The sequence below is a fragment of the Leucopleurus acutus genome (genome assembly GCF_964270905.1).
Source record: "Leucopleurus acutus genome assembly, chromosome: 16".
Classification (NCBI taxonomy): Eukaryota; Metazoa; Chordata; class Mammalia; order Artiodactyla; family Delphinidae; genus Leucopleurus; species Leucopleurus acutus.
In genome coordinates this window covers 82,515,774-82,533,733 of record NC_139158.1, presented here as the reverse complement: position 1 = coordinate 82,533,733, position 17,960 = coordinate 82,515,774, and the positions used below count along the sequence as shown (strand labels likewise).

At 55.7% G+C, this 17,960-nt stretch overlaps 1 protein-coding gene across 1 annotated transcript; it reads left to right on the top strand.

Moving 5' to 3' along the window:
• Positions 1 to 470: 470 nt before the first annotated feature.
• Positions 471 to 10,288, top strand: ZBP1 (Z-DNA binding protein 1; the record flags this gene model as incomplete). The annotated part of the gene is made up of 8 exons (XM_082857036.1): positions 471 to 504; positions 3,295 to 3,504; positions 4,091 to 4,153; positions 4,566 to 4,739; positions 5,904 to 6,065; positions 7,238 to 7,441; positions 8,507 to 8,701; positions 10,041 to 10,288. The coding sequence occupies 8 exons, from the start codon at positions 471 to 473 to the stop codon at positions 10,286 to 10,288; spliced, it is 1,290 nt and encodes a 429-aa protein (XP_082713162.1).
• Positions 10,289 to 17,960: the final 7,672 nt, after the last annotated feature.

Here is a 17,960-nt window from a genome sequence, read left to right as displayed (position 1 = left end):
GAGGGTTGTTGTTCTGATATGCACAAACGCAGGCACCCACCCATCCACCCACCCAGGTGTCTTGGCCTGAGTGTGGGGCTCAGGGTGGGCAGCGGTGGGAAGTCCCCTGGCCCCAGAGGAAGCGCTGGTCTTGCCCAGCTCAGCTGTTCCCTGCTAGCATCTAGCTGGAGGCCTAACTGTGTCTCACTTATCAATTTCATTTTCAATTTTGTTTCCTTCAAAAGCCACACACAGAAGTTTCATTTTCTTTTTCTCCGAAATCTGATCAGCTTGGGCTGACTAGGCATCTGTTTCCGGGGGGTGTGAACAGCTGACAGCTGACTGGGTGAAGCTGGAATAGCTCCACAGCTGGCAAAGCACCGCCAGGACCACAAAAGCACACCCAGCCTCGACCGGGCCCACCTTCTCCAGGCCACGGGGTCGGGGAGCCTGCCACTGCCCTCAAGTCGCCTGGGCTCACAGCTGCCAGCATGGCCGAGGCCCCTGCCAGCCCAGGAGACGCAGGTACGTTCTTACTTCTAAGGAACAGTGGGAGTGCCCGGGTGGGACTTGCACCTTTTCTCTGGTTCCTTTTCTTGGTCCAGATTAGAGTCACGAGAGGACAGTATCTGAAAGCACAACGGTAGTAAGAAAAAGGGACAGAGGGCACGGCATCAGGTTCAGAGCCTTGCTCTGCCCAGGCCTCTTGCAACATGCTTCGTGTGCATTTTGCAATAACCCGCAGGCCCGATGAGGTTTCCATCTTACGTGTGAGATCACTGAGGCTTGCAGGTGAAATGACTCAGGGGACCACGGCAGAGCCTGGGGCCTTAACACCCGTCTTCACACTCATTTTGAGGAAGGACAGAAGTTGTCTGCTAAGAGGGGCAAGTGCATGTATGTGGTTTTCCTCCTGCCGCATTCATTCCTCGGATAGCACTCTATTCCTGGAAGCACACGATGCAAGTTAACTGTTACTGAGCAGTGCTTTTCTCTAGGGTCCCCACTGAAAGCATGAGGGCTGTGGGCTGGGACGCTTTTTGTTTGCCTTTTTTTTTTTTTTTTTTTTTGCGGTACGCGGGCCTCTCACTGTTGTGGCCTCTCCCGCTGCGGAGCACAGGCTCCGGAGGCGCAGGCTCAGCGGCCATGGCTCACGGGCCCAGCCCCTCCGCAGCATGTGGGATCTTCCCGGACCGGGGCACGAACCCGTGTCCCCTGCATCGGCAGGCGGACTCTCAACCACTGCGCCACCAGGGAAGCCCTGTTTGTCTTTGTTTTGTGATTGTTAGCTATTTAATCCTCACCACAATCTCTGAAGTAGCTGCTATTATCACCATTTCACAGATAGAGAAACTGAGGCCCAGAGAGGTCACATAGCTAGTAGGTGGCAGAGCTGGGGCTCAAAACCAGGAAAATAGGGTGTGCTGGGGAGGGGTGCCGACTGGGCGTGACCCAGGAGCCCAGGCTGGTTCCCAAGCTCCTGTTGCACTTCCCCAGCGAGACATGTCAGGGGCACTCGGTAACTGAATTTAACTTGCTCCCCGGCAGATTTTCCTTTTAACTGACATGTCACTTACACCTCATCCGTTTCACAACTGCCAGTTCACCAGCCTGAAGACTCAGCTGGTGATGCCAGCCCCGCCATGGACCCCATTTCCCCTTTGAGGTCAGGGCACTGGAGGGGGAGGAAGAGGCTCCCCCAGGGACAGGTTTTTTAAGAATCAAAACTCTTTTTAAAACTAGGCAAAGCCACAGTGTGTTGGACGAGTATCCCGGTTGAGGGGTAGTTTGGTGGGTGAAGGGGTGGGTGACCCCACGTGTTCTAATTGCACATCACCTGCGCCCAGAAGGACGCAAACATTCCGACCATAAGGGCAAGGCCACGGTGCCCAGCGCAGAGTTGGCAAATGGGTTGTCCCTTCCCCCGCTAGTGCCGCCCACTAGGAATCCAGGAAAAACCCAGAAGGTAAAGGATTGGGTTGCTGCCCTGGAAGGGGACCTAGGTCTTCCCAAGAAGGGCCCTGCTTTGCATTTTCCTCAGGGTTCTCGGGGCAGACATTTCCTCTCCCCAGCCCCTGGCGCTGCAGGCCCCGTGTCTGACCAGTTCTCTCACTCCCCACAGGGCAGCTGGCTTGGGTTTATGGGAGCCTGTCTGGGAGGAGTAGGGGCCATTTGGGGCCATTTGGAAAGTTCCTCGCTGAGCCTCGAGGCACCCTGCTTAGGACCATTAACTCAGGGGGCGGGAAACAGAGGCCCCGGAGAGCTACTCATCCCTCGCCCAGGTCATCTGGGCAAACACCTGCCCAGTAGTGTGCGCTCACTTTTTCACTCAGTCACTCCTTCATTCAAATGCTCTTTCCTGAGACCCTACTGTGTGCCCGGCCCCATGCTAGACACTGAACCACTACACTGAACCTGGCAATCACAGCAGGGGATCCTTGGGGACACTCTGCAGGGGACCCACACACACCCAGCACCCCACCCACTCAGGGCATCCAGGACAGCCTCCCAACGATGGAGTCTGAGCAAGACCTGAGGTGGAGTATCCGTTGGACAGGTGGAGGGAGGGGACATTGCTCCTAACAGAGGGAAGAGCATGTGCAAAGGCCCAGGGGTAGTGCGTCTGAAGGGAATGCAGACAGGTTGGCCCTTGAAGGGAAGCTGAGGGCGGGTGAAGACGAGGCTGGCAGAACCAGGAGTTGGTGGTGTCGCTGTCATCCGGGAGATGGTGGTGACAAGGAGTAGAAGGTAGAGGCAGCGAAAGGAAAAGAGAGGATTTGAGGCAGCCAGGGACAGTGTTGCTAGGACTCTGGGATTGGGCATCAGGGTGAAAGATCCATTTCTGAGCAGCTGTTGGGTTCCTGGTGGGGATGAATAGTGACATCGCCCGAGTGGATTGTGAGCCCAAGAGGACGGGCAGATTCCCCGGGAGGAGAAGGATGGGGGATGGAGGACACCGGGCTGGGCCTCACTCCCCGCCCCTTCCTGTGCTCTGCCCCACCCTCCAGCATCCTGCCGCCTCCACTCCCCTCTCTCTGAGGACGTCTGAGAGCTGAGCGTTCCCACCTGCCCTCCAGCACTCACTCAGGTGGGGGACGCTCGGAAGGCCTGGCACCGCCTCTGGCCACCAGGCTGTCCAGCCAAGGTCATTTCTGAGCAGCCCATGTGCCCCTCCCTGTACAGAGATGCTGGTGGATGTCTGCTCAGACCTCTGTGCCTACCTCTGCCCTGGATCCCTCTCCTGGAGGGCCACCAGCCCAGGCTGGGTAGTTGGGGGTACTCAGTTCTGTCTCTGCCCCTGTCTCCCTCCCCCAGACCTTGAGCAGAGGATTTTGGAGGTGCTGAGGGACTCTGGCTCCCCTGTGAAGACTGTCCAGCTGGTAATGAAATGCCAAGTGCCCAGGAAGAAACTCAACCAGGTCCTCTACAAGATGCAGAAGGAGACAAAGGCAGTCCTGCTCGTAGGCCCCGCGACGTGGAGCTTGGCCAACGGTGGGACCGAAGAAGTGGTTCCTGCAGAGCTGGGTAACCTGCCACCCCGGGACAGGGGCAGTTGGAGGGGGCGGGTGTTGGACCCAGCACGAGCAGTCCTGGCAACGGCCTAGCCCAGATTTGGGCCTGGGTTCAAATACAGGCTCTGCCCTCAGGGACACGTGATGTACCCTCACTGCATCTTGATTTCTTTTTCTGGCCAGTGGAGGTAACAGTAGGGCTGCTTGGTAGGGTTGCGAGAGGATTTGATGCAAAGGGCTGAGCCTAGTGCCAGTATGTAGTAGGTGCTCAGCAAAACATTAATAATGATGATGATGGCAGTAATGATATATGATAATAATAGAAGAGCCGTAGCATCGCACGAGATCCACTTTTCTAGTTCTGGTGCGGCGCCCGGGGGTCCTCTAGCCCGCACACAACCCCAGAGGGAGTAGATGGTCTTCCCCCAACCCCAAGCCACACAGCTGGAAGGGAGCGGGGCGGGCTTTGAAGCCAAGTTCCTTCCGAGTTTGGAGCGTCCATGCGCTAGGGGCTTCTGCAGAGCAGCCCACCCCTGTCTGGTAGGGTCCCCATCCCCTCTCCCGCTCGGCTGACCCCTGACCGTCTTTCCTCCCAGCAGAGAGGCCCCAGAAAGATGCAGCTGCAATTCCCCGGAAGCCTGGTCCTGAGCTCAGTCAGCGGCGTAAGCATCTTGTTTCCTTTCAGCTCTTGTTTCCTCTGACCCCAAACTCTCCTTGGCCACTCGAGAAGTTACAAGTGTTCAGGGGCCACGGCCCACCCACTAACAGGTCCCCACAAAGCGTTCGGAGGCAAGACTCTGTCTTTCGGCGAAAGAAGCTAAACGGCTGAGAAACCATTTGATGGGTAGTTGGCAATTACTGTGCACCTAGCACGTGCCAGGCACTGTTCAGAGCCCTTGACGAACATCCCCAACCCCCAGAACAACCTCTGTGGTCCATTATAATTATGCCCATTTTACAGATGAGGAAAATGGGCACAGAGGCTGCGTCTGTCCCAGGTCACACAGCTGGTAAGCAGGGGAGCGGATTCGGCCTCCGGGGTCCTCCTTAACTTCTTGCTGTCCTGCCTCCCAGAGGAAGAGATCTTCCGGTTTCTGGAAGCCCATGGGCCCCATAGAGCCCTGATCATTGCCCAGGCCCTGGGAATGAAGACAGCAAAGGAAGTCAACCCAGACTTGTACGCGATGAGGAACAAGCACCTCCTGGACTTAGACCAGAAATCAAACACTTGGGCTATTTATCGACCAGGTAGGCCCTTTACCTGCTGCCCACACCTGGACGGGGCAGAGGGTATAACACCCAACACCTGGTCCTTGCTGGGCTCCCGCTAAGCTCTTTGCCTGCCCTACCTCGTCAGAAGCTTGCTGTGCTCTTGCTGACCCGTCCCTGGAAGAGGGTTCCAGGAGGGAGGGGCATGCTGGCAGGAGTAACCAGGGAGGGCTTCCTAGAGGTGTGGCCCACCCCTGACTGTATCAGTCCTGGGACGCAGGTCTCAGCCTGAGTTTGCTAACAGTCTTCTGTAAGCACTTTGCCCAACTTGGAGTTTTAAGGCTGCTGAAGGAATAGGCTAGGCTGACCTCAGATACCCACAGGGTAGAGTCCCAGAACCGACTTATCCATTACATGCAGCAGGTACCAGGCCTAGAGCCCACGGTGCTTTTAGGGGGTCACAAAAATGCTCTAGTTTCTCTTAAAATCAGAAGAAAAAATGAGTATTATAGTAACAATGAATAGCTAATAATGACGCTAGCCAAGATTATATTTGTCTATATCCCAACGCAGTCATAAAATGTAATTTTAAATATTTTTGATGGATGTAGGGGCTCACAAAGGCACAGGAGCCGAGGGCTCCCGAAGGTGGGAATGTGGCCCCGTGTGTGGAGCCCACGTGGGGCTGACACCCCTGCTTATGGTACCCAAGGAGGGTCTCAGCCTCCTAGGCTGGATGTTAAACACTGGTGACAAATCCAAATTCTTAAAAATGCCTTGTGGGTCAAGCAAAGTTTATCCCATGGCCAGAAACAGCCTGTGGACGGCCACCTTGCACCCTTCCCTGAAGGAAGAGAGGACCCTGGAAGCAATGCTTAGGGCTGTGGGTTCCTCGCAGTGAGAGGCACAGAGGGTGGGCAAACATCAAGGCACCTGCCGTCCTCCCAGGGTGGCGGAGGACACAGGGGTAGGGTGGCCTGCGGGACAAAGTCCAAGCAAGGCTCGTCTGTGACACCTGCAGTGTTTGGTAAACACTCCACTTCCTGGGGCCCACCTTGGACCTGCTGACTCAGAGCCCCGGGGTGGGCCTGGGAATCTGTGTTTTAACCAGCTCCCCAGGAGATTCTGATGCTGCCAACTAGTATTTGGAACTTCTGACTCCTAGAGAGATACAAAGGGATTGAGTGGAATGTTACTTTGCAGAAGGTTCTACAAATCAGTCCACCCCAGTCATTTACCAGCAAAATCCAATCAACATGATCAGTCAGGATGGACCAAACAGCCACATTTCCATTGAGAACTCCAAAGCCATCCAGATTGGACACAGGAATGTCATAGTGGGACAAATGGCCTCTGGGGAAAACGGTGAGTCCTCTGAAATGTCCAGGAGAAGGGACCTGTCGGGGCATCTGCTCCATCTGGGTGGGGTCAGGGAGTGGGGGGCATTCAACCTTCCAGGGAGGAAGGGCAGCTTTCAGATCTCCAAGGTCCTTCCTGGCTTTCTCAGGAATAAGGATGTCCCTGCTTGTACCTGGATCAAACCTCTCCTGCTTCCCCTTCCTGCCGCCATCTTTTGCCTCATTTTCATCGGGACCCAATATTTTCCCACAAGAAACAACTCAGTTCGCTCTTCCTCTCTAGGATGTCACAAGGGGTCGTTGAGCATTCTGTGTGTCCCGAGACACTCTTTTTTCCCATGTGTTCACATCTCAGAAACTGGGATGCATCGTATGGGTGTATCCGAGCTTTGGTGAGATACAGTAAGCAAATGAGTGCCTGCTGCATGGCGGGCACTGTGGGCAGAGGGGCCAGGGCCACCCACCAGTCCAGCCATGGGACATGAGTGAGAGCGCGGGCCCCAAAGTTGGAACACTCCCTGGGACCTCGAGAGAGCCCTTCCCTGCTGCAGGCCTCAGTTTCCCCAACTATGAAATGAGGAACTTCATTCTAGAATCTAGATCAACCTTTCCCCAGCTTTGGTCCTCTGAGCTCCACCTCCCTCATTTTGGCCACGCCCATGGCTGATTCTTTACGCCATGTTGTTAAATGGTTTACTTTTTATTCTACTCAAATTAATTTTAAAGTAAACTTTCACAACATTACCTTGAAAACTACGAAGGTTACCATCAAAAACAAATGCTGACAAAACAGAACAATGTCAGAAGCTCTGAGGGCCCCGTGCCAACAGCAAGTTAACCCCAAAGGAGACGTTCTCCTGACGGGCCCAGAGGACTGAGAACAGCTAGGAAGCAGCGAATGTGCCCATTGTCTGGGTTTTCAGTGCCCCAGTGACGCCCCAGGCACCAGTGGTAAAAACCCTGGAGCCCCACGCTACCTGTTCTGCCGGCCCACCTGCTCTCCAGTCCAGACCCTGAAGTAATCACTCCCAGTCTGATGGTGTCCAGAAAGAATCCCGAAGCCTGTCTCCTCTGTCCGGCCAGGACTTAGTGTGTGTGTGGGGGTGGGGGAGGGGGGGTAGGGGGTAGGGGGAGGTCAGAGGGGGGGGTCAGGAGTCACGTTTCTGTGTCCCCTGCCAGGCTCCTCGGCTCCCCTCTACCTCCCTCCAATGGCATCCACTGATCCCTCAACTGAGGGTCCCCTGGCTGGATCCTGGGGGCCCCAGGACATCCGGATGGAGAAGTCTGTGCTCAGACATGTACAGATGGGACACGGCAACGAGATGAGTCTTCACGGCAACCCAGCCAAGGGCCCTGCCCACAGCGCCTGTGGCAGCCCCCCAGGTAACTGGAGAACAGGCTGCCACCCCACCCCCAGCCCACTGCATTCGGCTTCTGGCTAGATGGAACTTGAGCCGGTCCTTGTGGGGAGAGAGGCATGATGGGAAATTCTTTCCCTCCCACCAGGAGGCTGTAGAGCGGGGGGCTCTTTTAGAGTTAGCACCTGGGTTCCCATTCCCTACTACCCCCCTCAGGAAACCTCGGTTTCCTCATCTGTACAATGGGCAGGGGTCATTTCCTGGGCCAGCTGAAGCGGGAACAGAGGAGATGGCTGGACTGGAACTGGACATGCATTTAAGGAGCCACCTAGGCGCTGTCACCAGTGACCAGAGCTCCCAGGCCGCGTCCTCCCTGGTACTGGTCATCGAGAGACAGGCTGGGGTGTGGGAGCACAGCAGAGAGGCCTGAGAGAGAGAAGGAGAACCAGGGACGCCAGGGGGCAGGTTTCCAGAGGAGGCGAGGCTGGTGAGATGAAGGGAGGGCTGTAGGGTCCAGCAACAAGGGGTCAGTGGTGACCTGAGGGGACAGAAGGGGCACGGAGAGTGGAAGGAGGGGAGACAGAGCACGGGCAGCTCTTTCCTGACGTTTGGCCGGGAGAGGCAGGAGCGAGACAGCTGCGGCTGGGGGCCGGACTGGGGGGCCACAGGGAGATTCTAACCAAAGATGGAGAGGGTGTTCCAGAGCTGCGAGGAAGCAGGCAGCAGAGAGACGGGAAGCAGGAGGCAGCAGGGGGAGGGGTTGAGTCCCAGGGGAGGCCCAGAGGACCAGTTCAGCTGGGCTGGGCTGCAGGAGGAGGGGCACCCAAGCTGGCAGAGCCGGGGGCCGAGGGAGCCGGCAGCCCCAGCAGGTGAAAGGCATCGCAGATACGCCGTGTGAGGCCACGCGTCCGCCAGTGACAGAGCACGGCATGGGCCACTGAGGGGAGGTTCCAGGAGGACAGCCGTGGAGGACCTGAGAACCAGGCTGGGGGTCAGGCCCACCGTCCAGCTGCTCTCACCGTCCACCTCCCCTCCCGCTCCCCCGGCATCTCTCTCTTTGGCTGACCTGCAGTCTCTGTCCTGGGTACAGGCCCGGAAGCTTCCATCAAAATTCAAATCCCCGAACCAGGACCTCACTCCGAAGGGGGCGTGGCCCAGAGAGTCCACATCCGCTCGTGCTTCCTGGAGGAGACCACCGTAGGCAACAACAACAAGATGACTGTCAACCCAGGGGCGGCTGATCCCAGAGGAGTCGCAAGGGCTGGCGAGGCAGGAGGGAGCACAGGTGAGCCTGGGACACCCCGTGTGTCCTCTTTCCCTCTCTCATTCATTCATTTATTCAACAGTCACGAGCCTCCCATTTCTGGAGTCTGGGAGACAGGAGAGGGTCGTAGCAGGAGCGGGGGCTCTAGGGTAGAACGTGTGGGGTCCACCTAACCCACCGCCCAGCTTGGAGCCTGTTTCCCTGTCTGTAAAATGAGGGTGGTTAGACTAGCCTGTGGCTCCCGAGTTGGAGTGAGGACTGGATACGCTCCCCTCACTGCTGGGACACCTGGACCGGACCAGCCCAGCGCAACCAGTCAAAGCAAGGCTCCTTGTTCAAAACTTAGCAAGAATTTCAAGACAAAGACAGCAGAGCAGTAAACTGAGCACAGGCCCCTCTGAACGGGCCTGTGTGACTGCCCAGGCCACATGCCCGTGAAGCTGGGCCTCCCTGGAAACTTCCGGAACATGATCCCTCCTCAATTCTTAGTCACCCACTTCGCTGATTCTTCCCCCCAAATAATGCGGTAGCCACCTTACGCTTCTTCCCTGTTTCAATTATTAGGAAGAAGTCGTTCATTCATTCATGCACCTACTCAGGCCCCACTCCCGCCCTCAAACGCTCCCTCCCCCGGAGATACAGCTAAGGGCACAAACGGACAAATACCACCCACTCACAGGGGCCAGAGTCCAGTACAGGGACTAGAGACAGTCACAAACCAAGCCTTTTGAGGCTTTGAAGACCAGCACTATAAAAAACTATAAAACCTGGGGCGGTGGCTGGGCAGCGCCGTGACGGAGAGGAGCTGCCTTAGCCAGGCCGCCAGAGAGGCTCCAGGAGGAGGTGACATCTAAGCCCAGGCCTGTGGGGAGGGAGAAGCTGGCCAAGCACAGATGTGGGAACAGCATTGCCAGTGGAGGGAACAGCAAGTGCAAAGGCCCCGCGGTGGGAAGAAGGGTGACGTCCAGAATCACACACACACGAGCCCAGGGAGCGGAAGGGAGTAGATCCGGTGGGCAAGGCCAGGTCTCTCTGTGCCAGGAAGCCCAGAAGAAAGGTCCGGATCTTATCTGAAGTGACCTGGCGAGGCCTGGAGGGTTCAACCAGGGGCAACTTGATGTGGGGCACGATTTAAGTCTGGCTGAAGACAATCAGGGGAAAGCAAAGGGGGCTGAGGAAGCGGGAGCAACGGTAGAGGGGAGAAAGGACGGGGCCTCGGAGATGGGGACACAAGGTCACCCACCGGGGAAGCCTGTGTCCGGGGCAGCAGCCTCAGTCCCGGTGAAGCAAATCGACTTGGCTATTCGATAATTCGAAGGGAGGCGGCTCACGTGTTCCTGGGGTCCCATCTCTTCCCTAGACCCTCCCTCCGGAGCTGCAGGATCCAGAAGCGAGGTCCCTCCCGGCAGCAGTCAGGCTGCCCCCGTCAACGCTGAGACGCTCATCTCAGAAGAGCTAGCGGCTATGACGCTCCAAACGCAGGGGTCCCAGAAGTGCGGAAGACACCTGCTGAGCGACAGAATCGCAGAGCCAGTGTCCCCGGAGGGTGGAACTCAGTGCAAGCAGCCTGTAGGCGGACTCCTGCAGGAAGGGCCTGGGAGCCAGTGAGCTCTCTGCTGCCATCAGTGTCGTTTTTGACCTTCTCGCCTCCTGACACGTGGCCAGCCTGCCTCCGCATTTGGGCTGGGCCCGGCGTGGGGCAAGGGCAGGGCTGCTGGTGGCAGGAGCAGCCTGCCAGGGGGTCACCTTCCCGGGCCCGCCGTCCATCAGGGCCACCCATTCTCTGCCCTTCACTCAGGACCTGACTTCCTCAAGGCCCATCTTGGCCACCTGACCACTTTACCACCTGACCTTTCTAGAACCTTCCTACCTCGGCCTTGAGGGCTAGGGATGGGTCATTCTCTAAAGTTGCCAGAAAAGGGATACCACCAGACAGGTAAGAACCTCAGAAGTCGGCTGTATCTCCCCAAGCACTGGCCAGCGAATTCACTAGGCACAGAGGCCCTGTCTTTTCACTCTTGAACCTCCAGTGTACGCTGGACCGGCCCCTCCACTGACCACCTCCTGAGTACCACGCCGTCGGGCTACAGAGAGAGGAAGACCAAGCCCTGCCCTTGGGGAGCGGTTCACAGCCAGCGCGAGAGGCGGCCTGGGACATGGGCAGTGAGTCCTGAGCAGGAACCACCACGGGGGATTAAAGGAGTGCAGAACACCAATGCAGACACTGTCCGGAGCGCCCAGGAGGCTCCCCGGGGAAGGAGAAAGCTCTAGGGCTCATTCTTCAACATCTGGCAGAGGGAGGAGGTTGGACGGGGAATGGTGTTCTAGGCAGGGGCTCGGCCTGGCCAAAGGCATGATGGTCAGAACAAGAGGACTTATAGCAGCACGGCAGTTTGGGTGTTGCTAGAAAGCCCAATGCAAAGAAAATGCAAGTGGGAGTTTGGCTGGAGAGGAGTTTGGACTTGATGCTGAGCTCTGGACAAGCACGGCTCCACCTGCGCAAATATTCCAGGAGGAACTGGGCAAGTCCATGCAACAAGGAAGTTGGGTTCATTACAGGGAAGGAAGGCTTTTGTCCAATGGGCCGGAATGGCCCAGCCTACAGGGGGCAAAGGCATCTCGGCCACCACCGTGACCTGGGGCCCCCAGATCCCTCCTGCCTGGGATATCCAGTTCGCAGACGTGCCACACGGTGTAAGGGGCTGGAAATCAGGTTTGACTCGTGGCTTCGGGCATTGTCTGCCCTCTGGGGTGAGCTGAAAACTAACTGCTTGCCTCAAAGTTTGCCTGAGGTCTGTGGCTAACCAGGCCCGTATAAGTGGGCCATCAAAATGCATCTCAGAACTCAGCCTCAGCTCCCACCTGCAGCCCAAGCCAGAACACTCAATTTTCCTGCTAGATTTCCCCTCTCTGTATAATTAATTTGTCATAAACTCGCTGACAAAGCATTGCTGGCTGTTAACAGGGGCCGGAGGTGAAGGTCAAAGCTGGTCTCTTTAGGAAGGAAATTAACTAGCTACCATTAAAAGCAAAGAATGATTAAGTCCATCCACCCCCCCATACTTTGCTCTCACTAGCTCATCCACCGTCCCCCCTTTCTGCAATGATACCTGTGCACACAGAACTTGCCATCCCTGGGGTTGGATGGGGTCAGGGTGGGGATGGGGGAGGAGGAATTTGCTACAAGAGCTGGAAGTGATTTTCCAAAAGCACCATGACCTGTTCACAAATGCAATTCTGTTTTCTTTTTCTTTGTAAAAAAATTTTTATTGGAGTATAGTTGATTTACAATGTTGTGTTAGTTTCAGGTATACAGCAAAATGAATCCGTTTATATATATACATATATATCTCCACTCTGTTTTAGATTCTTTTCCCATATAGGCCATTAAAGAATACTGAGTAGAGTTCCCTGTGCTGTACAGTAGGTCCTTATTAGTTATGTATTTTATATATAGTAGTGTGTATATGTCAATCCCAATCTCCCCATTTATCCATTCCCCCCTCTTACCCCGTGGAAACCACAAGTTTGTTTTCTACACCTGTAACTCTATTTCTGTTCTGTAGATAAGTTCATTTATACCTTTTTAGATTCCACATATAAGCAATGTCATATGATATTTGTCTTTCTCTGTCTGACTTACTTCACTCTATGACAATCTCTAGATCCATCCATGTTGCTGTAAATGGCATTATTTCAGGGTTTTTTTAAATGGCTGAGTAATATTCCATTGTATATATGTCCCACATCTTCTTTATCCATTCCTTTGTTGATGGACATTTAAGCTGTTTCCAAGTCCTGGCTATTGTAAATAGTGCTGCCATGAACATTGGGGTGCATGTATCTTTTTGCATTTTGGTTTTCTCCAGGTAGATACCCAGGAGTGGGTTTGCTGGATCATATGGTAGCTCTACTTTTAGTGTCTTAAGGAACCTCCATACTGTTCTCCACAGTGGCTGCACCAATTTACATTCCCACCAACAGTACAAGAGGGCTCCCTTTTCTCCACACCCTGCAATTCTATTTTCTTATCCCAGCTTCTCTGCTCCTCTCAGAGTAAGCTTAGACAGGACTCCTCACCTGTGGGGCTTCAGCAGACAGCCAAGATTAGAGGCTTAGAGCAAGAAAAAGAGTCTAGGGAGAAATCCAGGAGCATTTGGGCTGCAAATGACAGAAACCTAAAAGGGGAATCTATTTACTCATGCAACTGGGAAATCAAGAGATAACTAGCTTCAGGAATGGCTGGATCCAGGGGCTCAAGCAGTATTTTCAGGCCTTTTCTCTCCATCTCTCTGAGAGACTCTTTCCAGATGGCTGCCAGCCACCCAAGACTTACAGCTTGTCAGCTTAGCAACCCCAGCAGAAAGAGAATTCTTCAAGCCAAACACAACAGGTAGAATGGCCCAGGGAGAATTCTGATTGGTTGAGCATGGATCCCATGCTGATCCTTGAACCAATCAGGGAGAATGGAGTGCTCTGATTGGCTAATGTGGAGTCAAATGTGCTCACCTCCACGGTGGGGGAGGTGAAGGCATCCTGGCTCTCACTGCCTGGCCCACGTTTTTTGACCCACTTGCACATTCTCTTTCCCACCCCAACCTGAGACCCTATGGCCTTTGCCTCCTTCAGCTGAGTCTCCACCAGCTGCTGGAGAAGCGGCCCAGCTGGGAAAAGGCCACAAAACCCAGAGATCAGGGGTGTCAGACAGTGGGCGTGAGGGCCAGGCTGCCCCTTACCTGGGCTGCAGAGCCCCCGAAAGGCCTGGCATCTCCTCGGGGAGACAGACCCAACTCCGCCCACTGGTGGGAGGCATGAGGGTGCAGGGATGCAGAGTCTGGGAAGGAGGCTGCGAGATTCTAAAGGGGAATCCGTTTCACTGTCCTATCTGTGTGACCACCATCCCTCACTGCCCATTTAAAGTCTCTGAGCCTCAGCCATTTCATCTGCAGAATGGGCCGGGGAGGCGATTAAGGGCACACAGCTCAGGTGTGCGAGAGTGCTGGACGGTATGGGGGCCTCCGAAGGCTGGACCACACGTGGGAAGAACTCAGTAAAGAATAAGTAGTTCAGTGGTTCCCCACTGGGGCCCATTCTACCCACATCCTCCCATCCTGGGGACCAGTGGCGTGTCTGGAGACTTGGTTGTCACAGGGCAGGGGAAGTAGTCTCCTGTTGCTCCTGTAACAAATTGCAGCACATGAGTGGTTTAAAACAACATAAACTTAGCATCTTCCAGTCCTGGAGGTCGGAAGTCCCACACGAGCTCAGCCGGCTAAAATCAAGGTGTGGGCAGAGCTGGTTCCTCCGGAGGTTCAGCGGAGAATTGCTGCCTTGCTTTTTCCAGCTTCCAGAGGCACCTGATTTCCCAGCTCGTGGCCCCTTCCTCTGTCCCCAGATTGAGCAGGATCACATCTTCCAATCTCCCCTCCACCCCCTCCTCTTTCCTCCCTCTTCTAAGAACCCTTGTGATTACTCTCCGCCTACCCCGCCCATCTAGGATAATCTCCCCTCAAATCCGTAATCACAACCACAAAGCCTGGTTCACTACGTAAGGTGACATACTCAGAGCTTCTGGGGATCAGGGCTTGGACATCATTGTGGGGTGGGGGTGGGACTGTATTCCACCTCCCCCTCCGCTAGGCAGCAGCGCCCCACAACAAAGAATTGTCAGGACCCCAATGTCAGCAGTGCCAGGTTGAGAAACCCTGCATCGGTGATGTTATTATTATTAATATCCTGGAGATAAAAGAATGAGTGGGGCTTAGCATTGCAGCCCTAGGTGTAACCTGAGCATAACCTCAGGTAAGTCCCATCACCCCTGAGCCTCAGTTTCCTCCTCCGTGAGATGGGCGGAGACAAGGACAGCACCCTCTCCATGGAGTTCCTCGGGAGGATGAAAGGGTATCTCGCACAGTGATTCTCAGCCCTCAGAGCGTCTAACAAATGCTGAGTCCCGGTCCAGCCCAGATCGACTGATGACAGTCTCTGGGAGAGGGGCCTGGGAAGCAGTATTTTTTAAAGCTCCTCCATGATCCCAAAGAGCCCCTTGGGGGCTGAGATGTCCCTGCCTGGCTCCAGGTGGACACACCCAGGGCAGCAATGGACCACAGCCGTAGCTGGGACCCCAGAAACCCCCCACCCAGCACCACTTTCTGGCTGGTCTCTGTGGCAGGAGAGCGTCTGTGGGGAGAGGAGCCCCAAGCCAGGTCCCAGCCAGGTCCCAGGTCCCAGGTCCCAGACGACCTCAGCCTGAGAGCCAGCAGTGGAGGATTCGGGGCTCAGCCTGTCACGGCTTTGGTCCGAGCGCCACCTGCTGGCTGGATATAGCCCCTCACCAGGCAGGGCTTGTGAACTTCCAGGGTCCCAGTCTGGGGCCAGGCAGGATGGGACCATTCCCTCCCACCAAAGTGGCCAGACCTACGGCATTTCCCCTAGGGTTCTGGGGCTCTGCGCTGCACCCTAAGCCTATCCACAGACCCCAGGTCAAGTCCCTGCACTGCCCTCCCTTCCCACGGATGCCAGCACCCCAAAGTCAGAAACCCAGTGCCCACAAGTGCTGATTTTCTTCCCTCAAGAGGAACCCCCTGTAAGCTGGGACCCACCCCCAGAAGACCCCAGACCAGCTCCTGCAGGAGTCCCAGGGACCCTGCCTGCAGCCCTGCAGCCCTGAGCCCTGACATTTGTGGAACTCCCACTTGTACGAAGTCACTTCATCCTTGCATCCAGCCTGTGAAGAAAGGGATTCTCAACCCATTTCACAGGGTGAAAATACTGAGGCACAGAGAGGTTAAGCTACTTGCCTAAGGTCATACAGCCAGGGTTGAATCCAGGGGACAAAGTGGGATAAGATAACCCCTTTGGAGGTAAAAGAAAACCTTCATGCGTGGAAGGCCCACATCATGTCTGGGCAACGCCTTGGTCTGGGAGGGCATATGGGGGTGGGGGCCCCGTTGGCGAGTGGAACAGGACCCCAGCTGAGCGCAGTCAGGCCCCCTGTCCCCGCGCAGGCCCACCACGCAGGTGGGTGCCCCCGGGCCTCTGCGACAGTGTAGGGCTGAAGAGAGTAAGCTCAGGGCCACCCCAGTTGGAAGTCCAGTCCCACCATTTCCTGCTGTGTGACCCTGGGCAGATACCTGTCTGCCTGTGCCTCAGTTTCCGCACGTGTAAAATGGGATAATCACAGCCCCTCACTCTCCAGATGGTTTGCAGGATGAAATCAGTGTCTGGCTCATAGGAACCAGGAGTCCCTGTGTCAGTGCTGTTGGTAAGTGTGCCCTTCGCCACACGGCCTCCCGAGCTGCCCACATCTCAAAGGCCGCCCCCCTGCCATGTTGCCCCCCCAGACCCCATCTTCCCTCTCTGACTCCCTAATTTTAATCTGACATCAGTTTGGATAGGATGGTCAGAAGCTGAACCGCCCCTAGTGAGCCCTGCTCAGGCCCAGCAGGCAGCGGCTTCTCCCTCTGGGCTGTGACCTCAGCCGCCTGACCCACCAGCACACACACAGCTCAGTGTCCGGCACAGAGGGGGGACCTCCTGACAGGGCAGCCCCCTCCCACCATCACACACACACACATACACATGACACACACACATCACACACACATCACTCTCACACACATGACACACACATCACTCGCACACACACATCACTCACACACACATACATCACACACACATCACTCGCACACACATCACACACACATCACTCTCACACACATGACACACACATCACTCGCACACACACATCACACACACACATCACACACTCACACACACACACACACAAACACACACACACATCACACCTCGGGGCCACTGGGCAGCATAACCTCCTCCTGCCCAGCGAGGGGCAGCCACGCCTGGGCCCCCTCAGGGCTCAGACTCTTAGCGGAGGCTTGGCCCTGGAACCGTTGTACAGTCTCCCTGAGCCTCGGTTCCCCATCTGCAAAGCGGGGGGTTAACAGAGAATCCGTGGCAGTGCCTAGCACGCAGTGAGCGTGCCGTGGACAGCCGTGGAAGTGGCTGCTGTCATCCCTGTGCTCACGGTTCCCCACAAGGCCACAGCCACAGTGACAGCAAACAGTGAGTGTAACCTGCTGTGACTTAATGACATCTGTCACTCAGGGGTAGGAGGTATCCGAGCCCTCTGCAGAGGAAGAGGACAGGCTGGGCCGTCCCAGGGTTTGCCCGACCCACAGCCCATGAATCTACATTTGAACACAGGCCTAGGAACTGTCCCTCCACACAGACGGAGGCTGTTTAACACTCACAACAGCTCTACGAAATGGACAAAATCTGTTTGTCCATTGCACAGATGAGGAAACTGAGGCCCAGGAAAGCAAGATCAAATCCAGGTCTGACTGGCCCAGACCGGTCCCATTGTGCGTCAGGACCCTCCGACTCTGCGAGGAGCCTGGGGTGGGTCGTGAGGTAACTCAGAGCGCCGCTGGGAGGCTGGGTGGGCCTGGTCCCCAGAGCCATGAGGTTTATATCCGAATGTGGATTTGTCAAAACCCCCTTCTCATCACAGAGCCGAGGGCTTTGAAGTTTCAATCTTCCTCAAGGGAAGCAACAACAAAACCAAAAAACTCTGGAAAGCTCACTTTGCTCCAATAAATCCAACCGACGGCGCTCCGCCAGCCTGAGTCCCGCCCTGGCCACACCCGGAGGGCATGTGCAGCTGCTCGAGTTATGCTGTGAAAGAATCTTCAGCGACACGGAAAGAGATCCGGCATCCGGTGGCGCATAGGGACAATCCCAGCAGGTCCCAGAGCTCTGTGTGGGGTGTGATGCACTTTTTGGGTTAAAAAATGTCTGGATGCATGGAAAAGAGATTGAAGGAAGTCGGTGTACATGTGAAGAAAGGCTCTCTCTGGCTGAAATCCCAGGTGGTCAGTTTCTTCTGACTTTGTCTGGGTCTTCGACTTTACCTGCAGGGCACGTGCATTAATTGCGTAACTATAAACATCTGTCATAGACTCCTGGGCCCCCGGACACTGTGGGCCCTGACGCGGGCCATGGTCACGGCTCTGGCCACCAGGTGGCACCCCCGATCTTTTTTCTGCAAAATGAGCCCAAGTTTGGAATTAACTGAGCAGTGAGACAGGGGGTCATGGGATCCACTTCTCTGCCTCAGCTAAGCCGGGACGCCTAGGGTGAGGACTGATTCCTGAGGTCCAGAGCTCAGACTCTAAGATCTCCACCTCATCTCTGTGGACCCGCCACCCCCAAGCTGGGCATTTCTTCTGCAGAGCAAGGGTGACAACCCTGCACGTGT